The 26,198-nt window shown below is 29.9% G+C and overlaps 2 protein-coding genes across 2 annotated transcripts; both read right to left on the minus strand.

The window, feature by feature from the left end:
- Positions 1 to 2,290: 2,290 nt before the first annotated feature.
- On the minus strand, positions 2,291 to 5,412 carry LOC124934889 (homeobox-leucine zipper protein HDG1-like). The gene is made up of 7 exons (XM_047475380.1): positions 5,047 to 5,412; positions 4,869 to 4,958; positions 3,445 to 3,657; positions 3,177 to 3,339; positions 3,030 to 3,082; positions 2,724 to 2,981; positions 2,291 to 2,638 (listed from the first exon to the last, which is right to left on the minus strand). The coding sequence occupies exons 1-7, from the start codon at positions 5,410 to 5,412 to the stop codon at positions 2,291 to 2,293; spliced, it is 1,491 nt and encodes a 496-aa protein (XP_047331336.1).
- A 10-nt stretch (positions 5,413 to 5,422) lies between these two features.
- On the minus strand, positions 5,423 to 26,198 carry LOC124934890 (homeobox-leucine zipper protein HDG1-like). The gene is made up of 12 exons (XM_047475382.1): positions 25,776 to 26,198; positions 25,598 to 25,687; positions 24,178 to 24,390; positions 23,908 to 24,070; positions 23,761 to 23,813; positions 23,455 to 23,712; positions 23,187 to 23,369; positions 21,424 to 21,542; positions 20,933 to 20,965; positions 19,858 to 19,945; positions 19,359 to 19,454; positions 5,423 to 5,536 (listed from the first exon to the last, which is right to left on the minus strand). The coding sequence occupies exons 1-12, from the start codon at positions 26,196 to 26,198 to the stop codon at positions 5,423 to 5,425; spliced, it is 1,833 nt and encodes a 610-aa protein (XP_047331338.1).

Raw genomic sequence — 26,198 nt, forward strand, 5'->3', positions numbered from 1 at the left:
ATAATAATAATAATAATAATAATAATAATAATAATAATAATCCTACCGGTGGAAAATTCAAAGTCAAGGGATGTAGTCTCCGATTCCTAATTTTTTCAACTACAGATCTTGAAGATAAAAAACAATTTATATGAGTTCATTCTTTTGTAATATAATACAAATTTGGTTAGTTTGTGTTTATAGTTAAAATACCCTGAGTTTTGCAACTCCAACTATGTAACTGTATAATAACATGAAACAGTGCCAAGAAGAATATGAGTAAGTGCAACTGATGAAGTCCACTTATAGTTATAAGTGGTACCTTTCCCTATAGATGATGAATAAACAATCAATCAATGATGACTATAAGTTTCTATGTTGGGGGTGGTGGGACACTTCATTCTTCGACCATGATAGATAACTCATTCCAAATGTATCACATTTCTTCCTTTTAACTAATCTTAGATCTTTAGTGTCTACGCAAAGAACACTCTGCAGCAAAAAACACATGTTGATGAATTGGGTCGAACTGAATAAATGTGTGTATACAGAGTATTAGTTTAAGAACTATAGATTCTCAGTTTCTGAGCCAGCCATAAATGACTTGGTTTGATCTATGTTTTTCTTTTGAACATAAATATATAAAAAAACTTGAGTTTTCAAGATAAAGAGAGCAAGAGTTATCACCTACCCTCTTACCCTTCTCTTACCATTTTGTGCAAAAAGCCTCCCCCAGGACATAAACAATCAAGATATTCAAAGTTTTGCTTCAACCACGAAGCTTCAAACAGAATTATATAAGCAATGACCCATGTAGGACAATCGAGAAGCTATGAATTTCATAAAACAAATACAATTAGAAGAAATCACTAATCAAACATTGATCATGAAACAATAGAAGGAGATAATTGATTTCTTTAACTACCTACTACCAAAGGTTGAAACCACCGTCCAGTTTCTTTTATATATATAGCTCGGATCTATTTTCTATTTATGCTCTCCTAGCTAATATAAACCTAATTAATCGGAAATATAGGATTCAATAAATTCATCAGATAAAAAGAAACTCGAATTTCGTTTTAAGCATTAATTGCTGACAAAAAAGAGGGAAATCGATACATACTATCGAAATTTCTTCGAATCGATTTTCTCCGAACGTGTATTCTCAAAGCATTAGAAGAAGATAAACAAAAGTGATGATTACTTATCGGTGGAATATTATTGTGTCCAAATTTCGACGAAACGTTCTCTCTCAATTGTTATTGTCGTTCTATGCGTTCGTTGATTGCAACGTCCAGGAGAATGATGAGTCGTAAGTGATTACATAGTTAGATAGATGGAGGAATTTGAAATAGCTCCACAAGGATGACATAGCAGAAATTAATATGGTTTCATGAATATATCATGATGATGAAGATCTGCTCTAGAGATAGGAGGAAGAAAATGGCTACAACATATCTAGAAAGGGATTGGGGAGAGTCGGTAATTAGGTTAGAAAATGAATGATCTGTTTTCAAAAAATTAATTAGGCTTGAGATTGGGCTGTTCTACCTTTAGAGAAAAGAAGATTTCTAATTTAAAAAATATATAAGTTCAATCTTTGTTTTTAAATATAATATAATGTTTAATTTATTTATTTTTAGTTTATATTATTTTTTACTTTTAATTAAATTAAATTTAAATAATAATTAATTAAATGACAGATATTAATAAAAAATTTAATAATGATATAAAAAGTTTAAAAATTATGTTATATAAAAAATAATAATTAAATTTTAATGTTAATAAAATTTCAGGTCAAATTTAATTTATAAAATTAAAATAGTGAAATAAAATATTTATAAAGTTTAAAAATAAAATATTAAAAATATTAAAAATTAGAATAGTTAAATTATAAGGTTTTAAAAAAGTTTATATATAAAAAAAATTAAAGGTGATTGTATATGTACATAAAGGTTGGCAAAATTATTTTTTTCTTTTAATTTTTATCCACGCTTAATATGCGTTGACATATATAAAATGGTGGTTATATAAGGGTGGTTGAATGTAAGCAATGTGTTTCTGTGTGCCCAATTTTTTCATCACAGATCAAAGCAAATAATCTTATGATAAAAGAAGGATGTATTGTCTAAAGATCTTAATCATATCATCAAACTTTAAGCATGTTCAACAAAAAACATGATGTCTCTAGCAGCCAGCCAACAGTAGTAGCGGGATTCATGAAAAGAAAAGAAAAAAAAGTTCAAGACCAAATTTCTGAGTAAAAAAAAAGGTAATGAAACAGAGAGACAGACAGTCAAATATATGTATGCTAGCCACGGTAAATAGCAGATTTGATCCTCTGAATCCTGCTAGACATCAGGTTGTTTATGTATTCAATGGTCTGCCTGGGTATGTTCATGTTTCCTGGGCTATTCTCGGTCAATAGTTGGAACGCAACTGTCATCATACACGAATCATCGTCATTTTCACACACTTTGGTATTCGGGATGATGGAAAATCCTGACGGAAGTATTTCCACCAAACTCGAATCCCGGCCCTCCATCATGGTCTGCATCCCCTCTAAGGTCACTTGCGCATACACTAACAATGACCCCGACCCATCTGATTGAGTCTCTTGCAGTATAGGAACAGAATTTTGATTGTTTCCATGTAAAACCTATTTTTAAAGAATTGGTCAAATTAAAGAAATGAATATGTTATTATAATGTGATTATTGTTTGAAACACAAGTTAATTACTTACCTTGGTGACAAGAAAAGAGACACGGTTGAGATGGTCTCCATTGTTCTTGTCGATTCTAACCAACTCTCGCATTATTGGTATGGTGGAATGAACCTCCATCAACTCACCATCCCTTGTATGTTTGTGGCTTAGGAAATTAAACAGAGATTGATGGGAAATGGGCATGCAGAACGACTTTGAGGCACTCAGCACCACCCCGGTTGGCTCACCCGGATTATTATTGCGTATAGTCACCATTGTTTCCCCTACTTGGACTACCTGCCATTGGTACACAGTCGAGCATACACCGAATCCAAAGTTACTCACCATTCTATGAGCCATATTAGCCATGCTTCTCTTCCTGGACTGATTAACCATCCCTGAGAAAAGGTCTAAATTAAACATCTCCATCCAAACCTTGATCAGGAAGAGATAAAGTTTCCATGCTAAAATTAATTAATAAATATATTTTACCGCTAATTCGATCATGAGGAGACGTTATAATCGCCAAGCATAGGCATTGTCTCTTAAGTGAACCAAGCCACCTTTGAGCACCAAAAGACGAACTGCAACACATGACTCCTAATGGATGATTGAACTCGTTCTCTTCAAAGTCCAAATGCTCCACCCAAGTTACCTTCAAAACATAAATTCATTTCAAGTTAAAGTATTTATAGTATATGGTCATATTTTAAACAATTCTTAAAGATAAATCATAGACAAATTTAAAACATTTTGTTACCTTGGAGCCACCATTGGGCATATCTTGCACAATACATCCAGAAGGGAACCTCCTACAATTTATAATTGGATTTATTTCCGAAATATCATGGGAATTTTCAACAGATACATCCACCATTCCCCATACTCCCTCTGCAACCTGTCTGCTGAATCGAATAAATTTTACTTTCCGAACAGGAATCAAAGACGATAGCGCTTGCAGCTCAGCGTACATCTACAAAATAATAAGAAAAAACAATTATGCATGTATTGTAGTGATGTTATCGATTTGGTCGGTCTGTTAATTCAAATTCACAACTAAACTGTTAGCAGTCTAGTTTTGAAAAAATTTCAAACTAAATGATTATTTCGATTTATTGGTCAGTTCAGCCAGTTAGTTAGAAGATCGGTTAAGTCAGTTTATAAAGTCTGGCATAAAAAATAAAATAAAATGTCACAACATGTGAAAATAAACACGTTGTCCAATAGATTATACACCTTGCAGAGAAAATGACGATTAACTCTCCGACTGACTCCATCAATTTTTTAAAATGAATCTCAAAAAATATTATAATAATAGTAGTACTATATAGATGATATATATTAGATAACTACAATAATTGAAGGTTCAATGGTTTATTTCAAACCAAATAATCCAATAAAACATAATCGAGATTATAACTCAAATATATAGACATATCATATTATTCGCTTCAATACAAACATCCTAGCAACTATTCAAGAACTGAGGCATTACCTAGTGAATTCTAGTGATTCTCTACAAAAGACTTTATATATTAATCACCATCGACAATACAAAAGTACTAAAGTCGTCGATTCCACATCTTTTTGACACATACGACAACGATTTATCGTAATACAGTATTTTTTCATGCATATATATCTAAATATTACATAAAATTCACTTTGAAAAAAAATAACTATATTCTAGTTCAAAAGTAAAAACTTTATTTATTTTTTTAAAAATGGTCAGATAAGTTTTGTGGTTTAAAACTTAATTATAAAAAATAGTTGGTATCAATTATAAGTATAACATAACTTATATATATTTATATATTTAATTTTAATCCTAATAAGTGAGTTTAACAATTTGTCTGCCACTAAATCGACCAACCAAACTGTTTGAACGTTATGATTAGCGGATTCATAAACCATGATCAGATAGTTAGGTTGATTTTCAGTTTGATTTAAACCAATGCCATTAGGTAAAGATAACAGGTATCAAAGACAAATATCACCTATACAAATTAAATTGTAACATGAATTGTCACGACTTCAATAAAATGAACCTACACTCTATTGGAAAAAACAACAATAAGTTCACAAAAATATAAAGAAAAATAATAGAATAAAAACATTTGTAACAGCTAAAATTGATATGCTAACCCTATTCGATGTGATTAAATATTAGAATAAGAAAATTACCATTTTCAAGTTTGTTCCATTGTCTTCTTGAATTATATCTATAAGTGCACTCGTACCAATTATGGTTTGAAATAAATATGACCATTGATTCTACATACATAACAAATAAAAGTTTAAATTATTTAATCACATATAAATGGTTTTAATTAAGAAATGATTAGTTCATATATATACTTACTTCATCCATCAATGCCCTGAGGATTGTGGAGCTGTTGGCGGCAATAATGCCAGACGCCCTGGTGGCATAATGGGTAGAATTGTTGTCGGGTTTAATTTCTAAACAAGGAGCGAACAACTTGACGTACTCTCCGAGGTTTAGAGATTCCATAACTCCTCCTCCTTCGCCTACGATTTCTATCCATAGAGGATTGTTTACATTAACTAAAATGGTCAATTCATTCATTGCTTTCTCAGCTAGATCGAGAAAAGGTAACTTTCCAATCGAGTTGTGGTAGTTACTATGACCTTGTCCAATCAGAGCCGAGTTTGATAGGTCAAGAGGTGTTATTTGCCTCCCAAGGCATCTTTGTGCTAAAGTCGTCATCTTGTTTAATTCATCTCTCAAAAGTTGGATCTGGAGTCTCAAACGGGATTCCTCCATAGCGTTTCAAACGGGATCTGGAGTCACACAAATTGTCCTTTTTCAAGCTCAGATAAAACTCTGGATCCTGATGTTTTCAAACAAATTCTTTATCAAATTGGTATCGATACAAAAATTAAATAAACAAAGAAGAAAAAAATGACAACCTACTAGAAGGAAGAAGGCTCTATCTTCTTCTTTTGGATTTAATATCTTCTTCTCCCAATTTAGTTGATGGTTTATAATATAAGTTGTTTCATTTGGGTCCAAAGTTAACTACATATAATAGTGTAGGACATGTTTGATTTTTTTTATATTAAAAATATAATAATAATTGTATAACTGAACAAAACACATATACATGTTTTTTTTTGTTTATTAATAAAATGTGTTTTTGATAAATATTTTTTATTATTAGTAATTATTTAAAACACTTTTAAAAATTATAAAGTAAAAAGTGAAAATTTGAAAATGATTAAAGTCAAAAGTGAAAATTATTTTATTTATATTTTATATAAAAGATATAAATAAATTAATGTAAATTTTTATTTTGAGTGAAAAGTAGATAAAAAGGACTATAAAATAATAATAAAAAATTTAAACAATTTTGAAAATTAATATTTATGATTATGATATAATTATTAGAAAATGTCAATTTAAAAAAAAAAACTCATATAATTGGTTGTGTTTTAAATATAATATATATTTTCACATATGAATATTCTTCTCTAATAAATTTACACCTAGTTCTACTATTATATTTTTCTCCTTTAATTTTATAATTTAGGTTTTTTAAAAATATAGATCTATTTGAAATCGTGTTATAATATATAAATTATTAATTTTTAGGCTTAGTGTTATTGAATTAGTGAGAAAATTAAATTATTTAAAAAAAAGTTGTTAGTTATGATTTTGAAATATTAATTTTATTTAAAATATTTAAAGAATATTGTATATAATGATAAAATTAAATTAATAATTTAAAATATATAATATTATTATTTTAAATAATAAATTAAATAAATATTTTTTAATTTTAAATATTTAAATAAGTAGAACGGAATCATCAAGAATGATGTTGGAGACTTATTTGCTCTTAATAAAGTAATTATTCCTTACAAGGATAATCCTGGAATGGACTGATATAAATCAGTTCAAAAGTATAGACAAGTACTGTTGGTCAATTAGCATTAGCATTAGCATGGATAATCATAAAAAAGGCAAATTTAGGCGGTCCTCTAATTATATCGCTTACTCTTAGTATTCAAACTAATTTTTGAAACAAATCACCTATTCAACTTTTAGAAATTTCACTAATGACCCTTTTGTCCGCCTTTTAATTAAACATAATTAAAAGGTTAAGTTTAAAATATTAAACTTACAAGGATAATCCTAGAATGGACTGATATAATATATTTTTTTTTACTATGGCACAATTAGGAAGTTCAAAAGTATAGACAACTACTGTTGGTCAATTAGCATGGATAACCATAAAAAAAAATAGGCAAATTAGGCAAATTATTTAGGTAGTCCTTTAATTACTTAGATCGCTTATTTTTAGTCCTCAAATTAATTTTTGAAACAAATCACCCCTTCAACTTTTAAAAATATCACTAATGAACCTTGCAACAACCTTTAAACATAAGAGCTTAAATTTAAAATATTAATTTTTTATATATTATCTTTAATCTTATTTTTTATATTTATATATATAATTATTAAATCGTTTATATATAATATTATATGAGAAATGATTAGGTGAGGGAATTTTGTGAGAGAATGACTACATAATTTTATTCGCTGAAAAAATCAAATAATTTTTTTCTCTTTTCTCTTTTCTTTCTTTCCTCTCACTTTTACATTTTCAAAACCAATAAAGTGATGCCAACTCATTCCCTCACTAAATTCTCCCTCTCTCTATTTTGCTCCTCATATTATATATATATATATATATATTATTAATTTTTATAGTTGAAGCTTTATAAATTAAAATTTAAAATAATTTATATAATATATATATATCTTATTTTTTTATATTTATATATATAATTATTAAATCTTTTATATAATATATAGATAATATATATATTATTTATTTTTAATTATATCTATATAAAATAAATTTTAAAATAATTTATATAATATACATATATAATTTATATATATTATCTTTACTCATTAATTTATATATAATATTTATATAATAAATATTTAAAAAAGTAATTTAAGATTTAAAAATAATTGAGTATACAGTTGAAAGTTATAATTACTTTTAACCCTCATATTATTTTTTAAAATATATATTATATAAATTTATATATATATATATATATATATAAAATTAATGATTAAAGATAATATATAAAAATTATTTTTAAATTTTATTTTATATATATAAATATATATATATATAAGAGATTTAATAATTATATAAATATAAAAAATAATAATATATTATATATAAGCGATTTAATAATTATATATATATAAATATAAAAAGTATGATTAAAGATAATATATAAAAATAAATTATCTTAAATTTTTTTTTTGGAAAATAATATTTTAAGCTTAAATCGTTATGTTTAACTAAAAAGTTTACAGAAGGGTCATTGGTAACCTTTCTAAAATTTGAAGGGGCGATTTGTTTCAAAAATTAGTTTAAAGACTAAAAGTGAGCGATCAGAATAATTAAAGGGCCGCCTAGGTAATTTGCCTTAAAAATTATATAACAAAGATTTGTCAAATAAAAAAATGTATAACATCAATTTTAAAAGAACACCTTGAAATTAAAATTGTGTGAGAAAAACCTGATAGGGATTTATGGGAGGAAATTGGATAATGAATGGAGTGGCAATGGTTATTGGCGGTAAAATGAAAAAATAAAATATAAGGAAAGAGAATAGATATTAAATTTTATTATTTTTTTTGTTAATTAAATTGTGGCACGTTATTTTTTTTTCAATTTCTCTTTCAATCATTTCTTATCTTAAATATCGGCATTAAAATCAATATTAATCTTAGCTTTAAATTATCTTAGTTCACACTTTCATTTAATTTTTTTTTCTACACCAAATTTGAATTTTCTTAATCTTCTTATTATTCATACTAAAATTTTAATAATTTTTTTAATTTTGTCAAAATTATTTAATTAACATTAGTTTATTTACCGAGCCTATTAAGCACATCATTATTTTATTTTAGGGAAATCATACTTCTTTATGCATATAATCAATCCAATTATTTTTTTTTTTTTTTGCTTACATAAACAATATTTTCCGTGCTTTCAATCCTTTTCCGTTGTTTTTTTTTTCTCTTTACTTTTTTCTTTTGTTTGGCACATAAAGTACTGATCATAGTCTTTTTCATGGACATCATATATGTTACATTCTCTTGTTATGCTTTCATCTTAGGGTAACTGGTGTGACAAACAATATCCAATGTATTTACACAACCACCTTTTTAAAATAAAATAATATATTTTTCATATTTTTTATTTTCATTTATTAATTTATTTTTCACCTGTAATAAAAAATGTGTTAATCTATCAAGTATGTTAATCCATTAAAAAAACATGTTAAATAATAAAATTTATTAATATGGTTAACTATAGGTTAAAACATGACAAAATGTATTAAATATATATATATATAATATATATATATATATAATATATATATATATATATATGTTATTTAGAAAATGACACAATGTCATTCAATAAAAAAAACTTGAAAAAGGCCAGAATTATAAAAGTTCAGGATTCAAACAGAACAATTGTCAAAAATGAATGAACCAACAAGATAAAAATAAAAAAAAACATCAGAATAAGAACAAAAGTGAAGAACACAAACAACAAAACTTAGAGAGCCTTAAAATTAGAAGTAAGGGTAACTTTCTCATATGTAATACTCCATCTTTGACAAATCAACAAATTTCTTTCACAAGTGGGTATTCACCTCCACGTTCGAATGAGTGAATTTCCACCAAAGATAATTTCATTCGAAACAAACTCCACATCATTTTAAACCCTTGAAATGCTCTTGTGTTCCTCTCTATCCAAATATGATAAACAATATTGATAAAGAAATACTTGAAGACATTTGAACTAAAGTCATTACTTTTTGTCTTGATGATTACAATTTCCTTGATATTAGTTCAATCTTTTGGAAAGTTAAGGAGACTCATTGATGTCGAGAACTTATCCCAAAACAAGGAAGCAAATGGGAAGTCCCCAAAGAGATGGTCAATGGTCTCCTTATTTTCTATACAAATAAGGAAACTGGGATTCAGGATATTCATATACTTCTTAATTCGATTGTGCATGTTAAGTCTTTCACGGAACGTCAACTACAAAGTAAATTGTTGTCTAGGAATAACTTGTGTGGACCACACTAAATGGGACCATGGAACCACCTCTTTTATATTGCGAACAATATTCCATGTTGATCCCAAGTCAAACCTACCTTCATTTTCAACACTCCAAACTCGAGAATCCTCACAATTGTTATAGTGAAGGAAGACAAAGTATTGATAATCCTCGTACCTTCTATAATTACCCTTAGAAGGTTATTCCATATCTCGTTTTTGACTTTTTGGACAGTAGCTAATTGACATTTCCATCTTTTTCGAATAAGAGAGAAAACAATATTATGAATAATATGGTGATCCTCAAACCATAGTCATACCAAAATAGAGTTTAGATCTCATTCTCAATCTAAAGTTTGATCATCTTACCAATACCATCTCTTCAGCCTTAGAAATTTTTTAAGGAACCATTTCATTTCCATCTTGATCTTACACGTCCAAATATTGATTTTTTTTTAAGACCATCTCCAACCCAAATAAATATTCTCAAACCAAAAATACAGTAAATATCTCATCAAACAGTAATTCATCTCCAACCCAAAAACTCAAACTCAAACTCAAAAGAATATTTTCAGAATATTCCTTTTTATAATATTTTTTAATATATTCAATATTATCTATATATATATATCTAAAATTACAAATTGAACCCATAACTTTACAACAACTTATTAATTACTTTTAAATTCTCATTCAATTAAAGAAAATTTTGATAAAATTAATTATAAGTCAATAATTTAAATATTATTTTCAATCAACTTATTATACGTAAAAAAATATAAAATATAAATATAAACATATTTAAATATAAGTTAATCATATAAACAAATTAAAATTAATTAAACATATAAATAAATTAGATAAATAAATTAAAATATACATATATAAAACATGTAAACAAATTAAAATATAAATAAATTAAAATATAAATAAGTTATATAAATTAATTAAAAACAATCTAAAAGGACTGAAATAAAAGTTTTGAAAACCTTTTGAGTATGTGAATAGTGTCACTGAATATTTGGGTTTGGAGGAGAGATTTTGCAAGAAAACCAAAAATGCAGTTGAGTTTGCAGGTAGGTTGGAGGGTTAAAACCTATAATGGAGTTGAGTTTGCAGGTGGGTTGGATATGATCTAATGAAACTCGAATGAACTCATCTGACCTATAACGAGTCTTGTTTTTTCTCCAATGCCCAAAAATGCCAATAGGTGTGAGTTTTTTTTTGGGGGGGAACAGTTAAAATCATTTCATAAAAATCCCAAAAGTGGGAGGGTCAAGAATAAAAGCTAGACAAACCCTAGCTATGATTAAAATATGAAAATCAAATGACCCTAAAGAAATTGATTAGTAGCCATCAAACATACGAAAAACAGAGATTACAAATAAAGATTACAAATTGTATTAAATTCTAATTACCCCAATCAGGATTTTTATTTCCATACCAGCCTGATGTTTCAATAGGTTGTCTTTCTCTTCCCCTTGTCCTTCCTCTTCTCATTCCTCTTGTAATGAAAGAGGGGTGAACTAAAGATGATGATGAGTACTGTCTATTCTCATTTTGATTTTTTTCTTTATATGAACTCGTTCTAATTTGATAAAAATAATTATTCTTCGGGAATTCTGAGCTCTTCACCTTGTTGTTCTCAACTTGAATTTCAAGATAATTGTCTTTATTTTCTTCAGTTTCTGTTTTAGAAACTCAGCAACTTTGGATTCCTCTATATCAACCTTACAATACTCTTCTGCCTCTTTATTAGCCTGAGTATCTTCCTCTCTATTTTCATTTGCAACCACTTCAACTTGATTGGATTGAGAATCCTCAACTATCTCTTTAATATGATTTGCTTGAGGTTCCACCTCCTTCATCGTACTACTTTCGTCTTGTACATAATTTTCTTTATCTTCTATTTTCTGATCTTTAACCACATTTTACTATTTGATAATAGACACCTCTGTTTCATTTTCCTACATCTTTACTTTCTGGCCTTTATGAATTTTTTGGTCTTCTTCCTTAGCCAAATTACAATTTGGGCTTGCATGTTGGAAGGTATTGCATAAAGTGCATATGTATGGTCTCCACTCATAAGTGATTTCCATGATAGTAGGTTTTCTTAAATTTCAAAAAGTAGAGATCATGTACATTTGCTAAAATTTCTTTGACTCCTTTAAGAACAAAGTCCTACACTTCTTTGGGCTTGACTCCTTTTAGAACAAAATCCTCCATTTCTTTTGCCTTGTTATTTTTCCTTTTACCCATATTCCAATAAGACTTCAGAACAGGGGATTAAAGTCAGAACAACAATCTTGAAACGAATTTATTGAAACCCTAGACGATATTTCCCTGATGTGTCGAATGTGCCAGACGTACCTATCGTGCCGATCATGCCGAGCGTGCCAGACTTACTGACGATCTTTACTCCAACCACGTTTCCCGTAACCGACGATCAAATCAACTAAATTGCGCAACCGAGCAACTGTGCCGAACGTGTCGATCGTGCTGATTATGCTGATTGTACAAAACGTGCCAACAATCTTGATTCCGACGCAATTCTTAATTGAATATGAGAATGTGCACGTATTTGGGGGGGAAATTCAAGATTCCGTCGCTAGAAAATTCTCGCCGGAAATCTCTAGAGCTTTTCTCTCAATCGGTTTTTATTTTATATTGTTGTGAAATATTGTTCTTTATTTGATACATGATATAGGTGAGAGTTTTATTCAAATTAACGCAGTCTTTAATGTCAATTACACTTTCTTCCTTTGGCTTAAAAACATCAATTCACTTAACTTTTTTGTCTCCGCACCCTTAAGTCCCCCAACTGAATTTCCTCATCAATTGATCAAACTCTTTCAAAACTATCTTTGAGAGGACCATCTGTTGCGCCCAGTATCTGATGATACTTATAACAACTCTCATGGATAATTCAATATGTCCTACATAAGCAAGGTTGGAGCTAGAATTTGAAATATACTCGGGCTAATTCTTTATCAAAAAATCTATCTAGGCTAGTTTGATAATAATAATATCAAGTAAACAAACAAAATAAACCAAATTTTAACAATAGGAAATCATCAATAACGACGGTAATTTACTGTCACTATTGTCAAATACAAACAAAATATTTTGGACTACCCGGGCTATAGTCCGAGCAGCCTTGTACTTAGATTTACCCCTACGCATAAGATAATCTCTTTTTAGCCCATCCCATGATAGAGTCTTCATACTTTTAATAAATTACCTTTAATGAGAGATTTAGAGTTGTTTTGACGAGAGTGAGATACCAAGATAACGAACTAGTAACGACCCTTCATTGATTCCCATAATGTTGAAGATGCTTACCTTTGTTTCCTCATATGCACCGCCATAGGAGGCCAGAATTTTACTCTAATTATTGCTAAGATCTGTAACACTAGAAAATATTGTTAATACCTCCTTGATAGTATTGACGGATTCAACATCAGCATGCGCCAAGATGAATAAATCATCTACAAAACATATATGAGTGATGCTTTCTTCCGTACAATATAGATGATGAGTAAATTAGCGCTACTTTAGAAGAGTTTTATCAATGCACTCAAAGACCTTCATGATGAGGACAAAAATGTAAGAATAAAGTGATTCCCTTGTCTAACCCCATTTTCCCCTTTGAAAAAATCATCATGGATATCATTCACGCTAACAACAAAGTGAGGAGTTGAAAATATATTAAACTAGTAAAATACATGTTAATAGAGTTAACATATTAAATGAGATAAGAACATATTCAACATGCCAAAGTATATATCAAGTCAACCATATTAAAATCTTGATACAAACATATTAAATAAACCAGGATTAAGCATGTGCATTTGCATAGGTAAAATTATAAAAAAAATAAAAATTTATGTATAAATATTTTGGAGATAAATAATATTATTCAAATATAATTAATTAAAATTAAAATTTAATGCTAATATATATTTTTAAATTGATCAAATATTTAAAATTACAAAAACTCATTTATATATGTTTGAAATTTAATATTGTTGATTTTAAAAACCACAAAGATATATCAATGGATAAACGTTTTAAATATTAGTTTTTGAATCAAATTACTAATTAAATTAACTACATATAAGTCGATCAGTCATTTATGAGGAGTCAATAATGATGGGTCGTCCTAATAAATTATCATAACAAAAAGTTTAAGATTATATTAATAAAAGTAATTAATATTATTTATATAAAGTCAATGAAAATTATGAAGCATCCATCCACTTAAATTATTTAGTAAATTTGTTGCATGTTTTTAATCGCTTGGACATAAATATTGCAAACTTTCATTAGATAAGGTATAAACCAAAACACTCACAAAAAATATGAGAACCGTGAGTAATATTATAGCAATATATAAGGTATAAATATTTGCATGATTCTTCACTAATTAAGGTAACAAAAATTGAAAATGTGGGCTTATATTATAGATGAAAAAAATAATGCTAATGTCGTTAAATACGTCAAATCAAGTGACTTATTAAAATGTAATCAAACACATCAAACTAGCAATCTATTAATGTTTTTTAATCTGCATATCTAATAATTATTGTCATTTTAGTCTTATACCAACATATTTTAATCTCATATATACCACCACCGTCATTTTAGTCTTATACTAACATATTTAATCTATATATCTTAACATAGGAGAAAAGAAACTCGGGATCTTTCAAAAAACGAGACAATCCCTATCAACACAGGAATGCTCATATCCTAGCCCCAGACACGTTTCGAATCCAAGTCACCCTACTATATGGATAAGACCGGGAATTTTTTCTACTTTAAAACCTTGTCTAAGACAGAATTGCGAATAGTCCATTCCTCAAGTAGCTTTTGTTAATGCTCTCCCACCTTACAAAGTAATAAAACAATTGGTCGATGTGTCAACCAAGTTGTGAAAAAACACTTTATAAAACTGAAGGGAAAAAGATTATGATTCTTAAAGCCCTATTCTGATAGGCATCTATATAAGTTATTATTATAACCTATTCCCAGCAGATTGGCGGTTATGAGGGTTATTATTATAACCCATCCTCTCGGAATGAGTGTTTTCACCTATCCCCTACAAGGGTGAGCCCTATCTCCATAGAGGTATCCATGCAGGTCATTGTTATTACCAATCCCCACTAGAGTGATTATTATCACATGTCCCTTCAAGATGATTATTATCACCTATCTTGTCTACAGGTCATTGTTATAACATATATCCTCAACACGATTGTTATCATCCCCATAGAGCAATTTTTGACACATTCCCAACACTCTATATATGTTATTGTTGTAATATATCCCCAGCAGATTGGTGGCTATGAGGGTTATTATTATAACCCATCCCCTCAGAGTGAGTGTTTTCACCTATCCTCTACAAGGGTGAGTCATATCTTGATAGGTATCAATGCAGGTCATTGTTATGACAAATCCCCCTAGAGTGATTGTTATCACGTGTCCCATTAGGATGATTGTTATCACATGTATTGTCTATAGGTCATTGTTATAACCTATATCCTCAACACAATTGTTATCATCCCCATAGAGAAATTGTTGCTACGTTCCCCACATAACGTGATTGTTATCACCACCTAGCGTGACTATTGTCATGTCACCACAAATATCTTCCTTTATCCTAAGTAGAAATTTCTCTTCATTCCCCATAAAAGTCCTAGTTGTGGATACTTTCTACTACAGTAAGTCCTATATCATTATAAGCATCCTCAAGAGTCATTTTAATGATTAATCTTCAGTAGTGGATTCTATATGTTGATGGACGTGGTATGATTATTATCATTATCCCCGTGGGATTTTATTCCCATGAAATGAAAGCATTCCTTAGGAGAGTTCTACATCTTGATAGGTAGTCTTACTAGCATGAGACTCTTCCCCACGAAGAGTTCTTTTCACTTCCCAAGTGAGTCTTATCTGTTGATAGACATCATCAACCTTTGTTATGACAGGATTATTATAATAATCCATCCCTAGTTGGAGTCCTGTTTACTCCTCAACATGGTAAGACTATTGTAATAGTCTATCCTTAGCAAGATTCAACAAATGAAACAATGAGCCATTGTCATGCTCATGCTCATTCCCAGCAGCACCCTGTAGTATTCCCAATGCATGATAAGACTATTGTGGTAGTCAATCCCCGGTTGAAGACAACAGACAATGGAAGAACACATAATATCCCCAACCATGAGTCATTTTTATGACTCCTCACCAGCAGCATGTTCCATCCAAGTTTTATCCTTCTATCTCACTGTTGGTTAGGGTACAAATTTGTATGATAAAACATCGAACCCAAGTTTTCCCAAAACTAAGTTTGTTTTATTCAAACACGGTTCGAGAGGGGCATTCTATAAGCATGAAAATTTGACTTACCCTATTTTTCAAATAATATTATTATTTTTAATAATATTAAAATAATATATTGAATTTTTATATTCAATATAACTTAAAGAAGAAATTAAATCCAAATAATGGTTAATTATTGTGATAATTGAGCCCGAGTTAGGAGAATTATTCAAAAGTCTAAAAATAATTTGAGGAAAAAATATTGTATTAATTTTACCCAAATTAGACCAAAGAAGAGGTTAAAAATATTTAATTGTGATTTAATCATGAATTATGTTTAATTTATAACTTAAAATAATTAAATAAAATACCCCAAAAATACCAAAAATAATAAATTATGATCATAATTTTTATTATGATTCCAGAAAGATATTTTGTGAAATTTTTGGTGAAGAAATGAATTTAAAAGGAATTAAAAAATCGATTTTAATAAACCTTTTAAATAGAAATAAAATTTGATGATCCTTTGTAGTCGAAGTTATTTCTAATCTTTGCAGCGGGATCCTAGAATATTATATGAGCGCTCAGATTTTATGAACATCCCAGAATGTGCCAAACACCCGCTATAACAAAACCCGCGTGCGCTCGCCCGCACCAGATCAATAACGAGATGGATTAATCCCGATAGTCAATACTGCTGACCATAGATGGAACACTGATGTCGTTAGCTGAATTGATGTTGTTTCAGTCGTCTTCTTCATTGGGACCTAAGGCTCACTAAAAACTTCTTATCTTCCATTCTTATCCTACCGTAGATAAGGCTGCCACGAATTAGGGATAAGATCGGAGAAGGGAAAATTAGACTTTAATCCCCCTCCCCGATTGACATTAGGGTAGTATAAATACTCCCTTACCCTTCCACTACCAAATCATCAAACAATCATAGCTCCTTACAACTTCAATTGACGGATTCAAATTCCGACCAAGAATAGTTTTAGTAAAAATTGTCTTTGGCGATCTCAGTCGTGATCCAAGCTTCGGGAAAGCATCCAACATCTCCTAGAAGTGTTCTCCAACTGTTGGTATGCTTCAAAATTATTTGTATCATGATTTGTGATTTGAATTTTTTTTTTTCAGATTTCTAAAGTTTGATCGGTTTGATCTTGTTTTTAAGCTTAATTATGAAATTTCTTTGTTTAGAATCATTCTATATACCATATGTGAATTTATGTTGAAAGAAATCAGATCAAATCAACCTATATAAAAAAAATCAGAAATTTGAGCTTAAAACTTGATTTTTTTTAAAATTATGTGTTCTTGCATTTTTTCTGATTTTTTTATCAAATTAGTTGCTATATATGTTTGTTAACATGTTAGAATGAATCCCAAGAAATTGTAATCACGTTTTGATCATGTTTGGTCAAACTGAAATTTTTAAAAATTAATCCTAAACTGAAATTTTAAAAATTTTGTGTTCTTATTTTTAATCTGGATTTTTTTATCCAATTAGTTGTTTATATATTTGTTAATATGTTAGGATGAAATCCAATCAACTGTTTCATTACTTTGATTGATCAAATCTTGTTTTTGAAATTTTTTGGACTTTCATTCAATCTTCTAAAACTGTTTTAATGATGTTATGATGTTCATTTTGTGGTTGTGTTCAACTATTTTTATAATTTTAAGGCTAATGGAGTAAACATTAGACCTTGAAATGGCTTAATTTTAAAGATCCTAAAAATTGACTTAAAAATAGTTTTTTAAAATTGATCCTTGTAAGGACATCAAAATTGTGATTTATGTTAGGGCTTTTGTTCTTCACAATCATATGAAATTATTGTAGCTTACAGGTTATGATTTCATGATCACAATCAAAAAGTTATGGACTTCTTAAATTTTAGACCAAAACAAGATCACTCGGTCCTAAGGTTTTAGCCTAGGATCGGTGATCCTCGGTCCTATTCTTCAGCAAGGACCGAGAAAATGAACACCATGTCAAAAACCAAGACCGAGAAAATGAACCTAGGATCAAGCATCCCAAGACCAATAATTCTAACCAAAAACTGTTGTTCTTTAGCTCCGATCGAGGACTAGGACTAGTGTTCTTTAGTAAGGACCGAGCCCCGTGACCGATGGTTTTAGCCTAGGACCGTGGAAATCGATCGAGTTTTTTTGACTTAGAGTGAGTCCCCCCTTGGCCTAGGACCAATGTTTTTAACCTAAAACTGGGTCTTGTTTAAACCTATGACTGAGAGTCTTTAGCCTATGACCGTGGACTAGGACCGAGAACCTCTAACCTAGGACTGATGATTGGGACCTATCCTCCTAAACCTAGGATCGATGATTAGGACCAAGCCTCATAAACCTAGGACTGGTAAAACTAACCCTAACCCTATACCTAGGACCGATAACTACCTAACCCTAGGATCAAGCACCTTGACCGGTGGACTTGACCTGGGACCGAACCTCCCAAATCTACGATCGAGCCACCTGAGTTTGGGATCGAGCCTCCTGAGCCCAAGATCGACCTCCCTAGTCCCTTGACCTATGCATAGTTTAAAGATGTTTTCAGATTCTATGAGACAATTCATATGCAAAATAAAGACTTGAAATAACCAATATCATGAGATATGGGGTATAAACTATTTAAAGTAGAATACCTTAGTGAATCTACTTAAGTCACTGATATATAATATTATTAATTATATCAAGATCGACAATTATAATTGTCGAATTTCGTTGATAATCACGATTAATAAGGATGTTTGGTGCATATAACTATCACTAACAAATATTTCTATAAACAATTATCTCTAGCAGATATCATATATGTTATATAGAAACATTCAATCAATCATCAATCAAACAAAGATAGACAAGAAAAACCTGGATTGGATTAAATCCAAAAATAGAACTTATAATAAGTTCCAACAACAATACTACAACCCGTCATCAATACTGTCAAAAGAAAAAACCAAATACAGAGGTTTAATTTTCCTTTAAAAGTATTATAGCTCAAACATAAAAGTATAAAATTGTCATACCTTGGTCTTAGTATAAAAAACAAATAAAATAATAAACATATAAGATATTATTGAAAATAATAAACATATAAGATATTCCTTGTCATATTGATTCTAAAAAAAACTTTCTATGAAAAATTTTGTATGCCTTCTCCAAACAAAATAATAAACCCGTACCTTTGCGGAAAAAAAATGTACCTTATCAACAGCCTTCTCCAAATAGAATTCTTGACGACCCGACTGGACATATTTATTATGTTCCAACACAAAGAAAACTTTGATAAGGACATATTTCTGATCTTTAGAACAATTAAAAATAAAAAGGAATAAAAAAATTACATTAACTCTAAGCTTACAACCTAGTTCATATTGTGCATCTGGATCACCCATGCTGCAGCTTCAACCAATAAAGCAGCCCCTTTGTATAAAGTAGATAAACTATCCAGTTATTTGATATAATAATGTCAAAAGAAAAAATGGAGTTAATTTACAACTAAAAAGGGGAATGCAATTGTTATCCCTTAAAATATAAAAAACATCAAGGAAGAAGTAAGTCGATGAAACAAACAAAGGAAAAAAGGTTTAGAGCTTGTTATCACTTACACAGCTACACATGCCCCAGGTGTATGATATTTAAAATGTAACTTTGATAAAAAAAAAAAAAAAAGTATCTAGCTTGTGTATTTGAATTGTCAACCTCCAGGGCTAACTCAAAATTCTCCTTTGCCGTCTGCAATGTCTTTGGGTGATTTCCATAGCCATTTTTGTCATAATAACTTGAAGCTCTGTTCCAAAACCAAAATTATCTTAAAATTACAATATAGTTCACAAATTACATCTAAATTCATAAACAAGACAAGTTCATAAAAAGAGATTCCTTAATCCTTACCACTACAGGAATCAATGATCCCCAAAACAATATATGCTAAAAGAAGATTTTTATGAGTTCATAATTCATGTTGGAAAGAAAAGTCACAGCTATTCCCAAAAGAACAATGTCTCACCATTAATATTCAGGAGCAAGAAGATCACAAATGACGCCCACAAGACAGGACTGTTAATATTAAAAACAATACAATTTTCAGCAAAATAGGTATTTTTTAATCTAAAAAAATCATATTTGTTTAGATAATAACCTTACTCCTACATCTGTTTTGAAATTATCCTCTAATGATGTTTGAATATAGTTTTGAAAGTAAAATTTACTTCCTGGACCCATATGAACCTGTACCAATAGAACAAATGAAGATCATCATCATCCTCTCTCAATGAATTTCATTCTAAAGAAGAAACTCTTACACTTGTGAAACCATTTCGCAACGTTAAATAGTCAGACTTAGTCACCGATCTGAAAAATGATTGAAAGTAGCATCCCTACAATATATTATTATCAATGGACCAACGAAATCAATAAGAGATATAATAAATATGTCTTACAATATAGAAGAAGAATGGACTCCGACCGCAGAAATTAGTGTGAGCTCGAACAAATGATGTCTCATGGGTAAGCCTGAATCTTGAAGGATCTGTACATACCTGCAAAGAGAATTTTTTTAATTTCAAACGTTTAATCAAAATTCCTATAATAATAATAATAATAATAATAATAATAATAATAATCCTACCGGTGGAAAATTCAAAGTCAAGGGATGTAGTCTTCGATTCCTAATTTTTTCAACTACAGATCTTGAAGATAAAAAACAATTTATATAAGTTCATTCCTTTTGTAATATAATACAAATTTGGTTAGTTTGTATTTATAGTTAAAATACCCTGAGTTTTGCAACTCCAACTGTGTAACTGCACTGTATAATAACATGAAACAGTGCCAAGAAGAATATGAGTAAGTGCAGCTGATGAAGTCCACTTATAGTTATAAGTGGTACCTTTCCGTATAGATGATGAATAAACAATCAATCAATGATGACTATAAGTTTCTATGTTGGGGGTGGTGGGACACTTCATTCTTCGACCATGATAGATAACTCATTCCAAATGTAACACTTTTCTTCCTTTTAAACTAATCTTAGATCTTTAGTGTCTGCGCAAAGAACACTCTGCACCAAAAAACACATGTTGATGAATTGGGTCGAACTGAATAAATGTGTGTATACAGAGTATTAGTTTAAGAACTATAGATTCTCAGTTTCTGAGCCAGCCATAAATGACTTGGTTTGATCTATGTTTTTCTTTTGAACATAAATATATAAAAAACTTGAGTTTTCAAGATAAAGAGAGCAAGAGTTATCACCTACCCTCTTACCATTTTGTGCAAAAAGCCTCTCCAGGACATAAACAATCAAGATATTCAAAGTTTTGCTTCAACCACGAAGCTTCAAACAGAATTATATAAGCAATGACCCATGTAGGACAATCGAGAAGCTATGGATTTCATAAAACAAATACAATTAGAAGAAATCACTAATCAAACGTTGATCATGAAACAATAGAAGAAGATAATTGATTTCTTTAACTACTTACTACCAAAGGTTGAAACCACCGTCCAGTTTCTTTTATATATATATATAGCTCAGATCTATTTTCTATTTATGCTCTCCTAGCTAATATAAACCTAATTAATCGGAAATATAGGATTCAATAAATTCATCAGATAAAAAGAAACTCGAATTTCGTTTTAAGCATTAATTGCTGACAAAAAAGAGGGAAATTGATACATACTAACGAAATTTCTTCGAATCGATTTACTAACGTGTATTCTCAAAGCATTAGAAGAAGATAAACAAAAGTGATGATTACTTATCGGTGGAATATTATTGTGTCCAAATTTCGACGAAACGTTCTCTCAATTGTTATTGTCGTTTTGTGCGTTGATTGCAATGTCCAGGAAAATGATGAGTCGTAAGTGATTACATAGTTAAATAGATGGAGGAATTTGAAATAGCTCCACAAGGAAGACATAGCAAAAATTAATATGGTTTCATGAATATATCATGATGATGAAGATCTGCTCTAGAGATAGGAGGAAGAAAATGGCTACAACATATCTAGAAAGGGATTGGGGAGAGTCGGTAATTAGGTTAGAAAATGAATGATCTGTTTTCAAAAAATTAATTAGGCTTGAGCTTGGGCTGTTCTACCTTCAGAGAAAAGAAGATTTCTAATTTTCAAAAAAATATATAAGTTCAATCTTTGTTTTTAAATATAATTTAAAGTTTAATTTATTTATTTTTAGTTTATATTATTTTTTTACTTTTAATTAAATTAAATTTAAATAATAATTACTTAAAAGACAGATATTAATAAAAAATTTAATAATGATATAAAAAGTTTAAAAATTATGTTATATAAAAAATAATAATTAAATTTTAATGTTAATAAAATTTTAGGTCAAATTTAATTTATAAAATTAAAATAGTGAAATAAAATATTTATAAAGTTTAAAAACAAAATATTAAAAATTAGAATAGTTAAATTATAAGGTTTTAAAAAAGTTTATATAAAAAAAAATTAAAGGTGATTGTATATGTATATAAAGGTTGGCAAAAATAATTTTTTCTTTTAACTTTTACCCATACTTAATATGCGTTGGCATATATAAGGGTGGTTGAAAGTAGGTTTTGTTGTAGTGTAAGCAATGTGCTTCTGTGCTTCTGTTTGCCCAATTTTTTCATCACAGATCAAAGCAAAAAATCTTATGATAAAAGAAGGATGTATTGTCTAAAGATCTTAACCATATCATCAAACATTAAGCATGTTCTACAAAAAAAACATGATGTCTCTAGCAGCCAGCCAGCAGTAGCGGGATTCATGAAAAGAAAAGAAAAAAAGGTTCAAGACCAAATTTCTGAGTAAAAAAAAAAAGTAATGAAACAGAGAGACAGACAGTCAAATATATGTATGCTAGCCACGGTAAATAGCAGATTTGATCCTCTGAATCCTGCTAGACATCAGGTTGTTTATGTATTCAATGGTCTGCCTGGGTATGTTCATGTTTCCTGGGCTATTCTCGGTCAATAGTTGGAACGCAACTGTCATCATACACGAGTCATCATCATTTTCACACACTTTGGTATTCGGGATGATGGAAAATCCTGACGGAAGTATTTCCACCAAACTCGAATCCCGGCCCTCCATCACGGTCTGCATCCCCTCTAAGGTCACTTGCGCATATACTAACAATGACCCCGACCCATCTGATTGAGTCTCTTGCAGTATAGGAACAGAATTTTGATTGTTACCATGTAAAACCTATTTTTAAAGAATTGGTCAAATTAAAGAAATAAATATGTTATTATAATGTGATTATTGTTTGAAACACAAGTTAATTACTTACCTTGGTGACAAGAAAAGAGACACGGTTGAGATGGTCTCCATTGTTCTTGTCGATTCTAACCAACTCTCGCATTATTGGTATGGTGGAATGAACCTCCATCAACTCACCATCCCTTGTATGTTTGTGGCTTAGGAAATTAAACAGAGATTGATGGGAAATGGGCATGCAGAACGACTTTGAGGCACTCAGCACCACCCCGGTTGGCTCACCCGGATTATTATTGCGTATAGTCACCATTGTTTCCCCTACTTGGACTACCTGCCATTGGTACACAGTCGAGCATACACCGAATCCAAAGTTACTCACCATTCTATGAGCCATATTAGCCATGCTTCTCTTCCTGGACTGATTAACCATCCCTGAGAAAAGGTCTAAATTAAACATCTCCATCCAAACCTTGATCAGGAAGAGATAAAGTTTCCATGCTAAAATTAATTAATAAAAATATTTTACCGCTAATTCGATCAAGAGGAGAAGTTATAATCGCCAAGCATAGGCATTGTCTCTTAAGTGAACCAAGCCACCTTTGAGCACCAAAAGACGAACTGCAACACATGACTCCTAATGGATGATTGAACTCGTTCTCTTCAAAGTCCAAATGCTCCACCCAAGTTACCTTCAAAACATAAATTCATTTCAAGTTAAAGTATTTATAGTATATATGGTCATATTTTAAACAATTCTTAAAGATAAATCATAGACAAATTTAAAACATTTTGTTACCTTGGAGCCACCATTGGGCATATCTTGCACAATACATCCAGAAGGGAACCTCCTACAATTTATAATTGGATTTATTTCCGAAATATCATGGGAATTTTCAACAGATACATCCACCATTCCCCATACTCCCTCTGCAACCTGTCTGCTGAATCGAATAAATTTTACTTTCCGAACAGGAATCAAAGACGATAGCGCTTGCAGCTCAGCGTACATCTACAAAATAATAAGAAAAAACAATTATGCATGTATTGTAGTGATGTTATCGATTTGGTCGGTCTGTTAATTCAAATTCACAACTAAACTGTTAGCAGTCTAGTTTTGAAAAAATTTCAAACTAAATGACTATTTCGATTTATTGGTCAGTTCAGCCAGTTAGTTAGAAGATCGGTTAAGTCAGTTTATAAAGTCTGGCATAAAAAATAAAATAAAATGTCACAACATGTGAAAATAAACACGTTGTCCAATAGATTATACACCTTGCAGAGAAAATGACGATTAACTCTCCGACTGACTCCATCAATTTTTTAAAATGAATCTCAAAAAATATTATAATAATAGTAGTACTATATAGATGATATATATTAGATAACTACAATAATTGAAGGTTCAATGGTTTATTTCAAACCAAATAATCCAATAAAACATAATCGAGATTATAACTCAAATATATAGACATATCATATTATTTGCTTCAATACAAACATCCTAGCAACTATTCAAGAACTGAGGCATTACCTAGTGAATTCTAGTGATTCTCTACAAAAGACTTTATATATTAATCACCATCGACAATACAAAAGTACTAAAGTCGTCGATTCCACATCTTTTTGACACATACGACAACGATTTATCGTAATACAGTATTTTTTCATGCATATATATCTAAATATTACATAAAATTCACTTTGAAAAAAAATAACTATATTCTAGTTCAAAAGTAAAAACTTTATTTATTTTTTTAAAAATGGTCAGATAAGTTTTGTGGTTTAAAACTTAATTATAAAAAATAGTTGGTATCAATTATAAGTATAACATAACTTATATATATTTATATATTTAATTTTAATCCTAATAAGTGAGTTTAACAATTTGGCTGCCACTAAATCGACCAACCAAACTGTTTGGTTATGATTAGCGGATTCATAAACCATGATCAGATAGTTAGGTTGATTTTCAGTTTGATTTAAACCAATGCCATTAGGTAAAGATAACAGGTATCAAAGACAAATATCACCTATACAAATTAAATTGTAACATGAATTGTCACGACTTCAATAAAATGAACCTACACTCTATTGGAAAAACAACAATAAGTTCACAAAAATATAAAGAAAAATAATAGAATAAAAACATTTGTAACAGCTAAAATTGATATGCTAACCCTATTCGATGTGATTAAATATTAGAATAAGAAAATTACCATTTTCAAGTTTGTTCCATTGTCTTCTTGAATTATATCTATAAGTGCACTCGTACCAATTATGGTTTGAAATAAATATGACCATTGATTCTACATACATAACAAATAAAAGTTTAAATTATTTAATCACATATAAATGGTTTTAATTAAGAAATGATTAGTTCATATATATACTTACTTCATCCATCAATGCCCTGAGGATTGTGGAGCTGTTGGCGGCAATAATGCCAGACGCCCTGGTGGCATAATGGGTAGAATTGTTGTCGGGTTTAATTTCTAAACAAGGAGCGAACAACTTGACGTACTCTCCGAGGTTTAGAGATTCCATAACTCCTCCTCCTTCGCCTACGATTTCTATCCATAGAGGATTGTTTACATTAACTAAAATGGTCAATTCATTCATTGCTTTCTCAGCTAGATCGAGAAAAGGTAACTTTCCAATCGAGTTGTGGTAGTTACTATGACCTTGTCCAATCAGAGCCGAGTTTGATAGGTCAAGAGGCGTTATTTGCCTCCCAAGGCATATTTGTGCTAAAGTCGTCATCTTGTTTAATTCATCTCTCAAAAGTTGGATCTGGAGTCTCAAACGGGATTCCTCCAT

Source organism: Impatiens glandulifera, chromosome 4 (genome assembly GCF_907164915.1).
Source record: "Impatiens glandulifera chromosome 4, dImpGla2.1, whole genome shotgun sequence".
In the NCBI taxonomy this organism is placed as follows: Eukaryota; Viridiplantae; Streptophyta; class Magnoliopsida; order Ericales; family Balsaminaceae; genus Impatiens; species Impatiens glandulifera.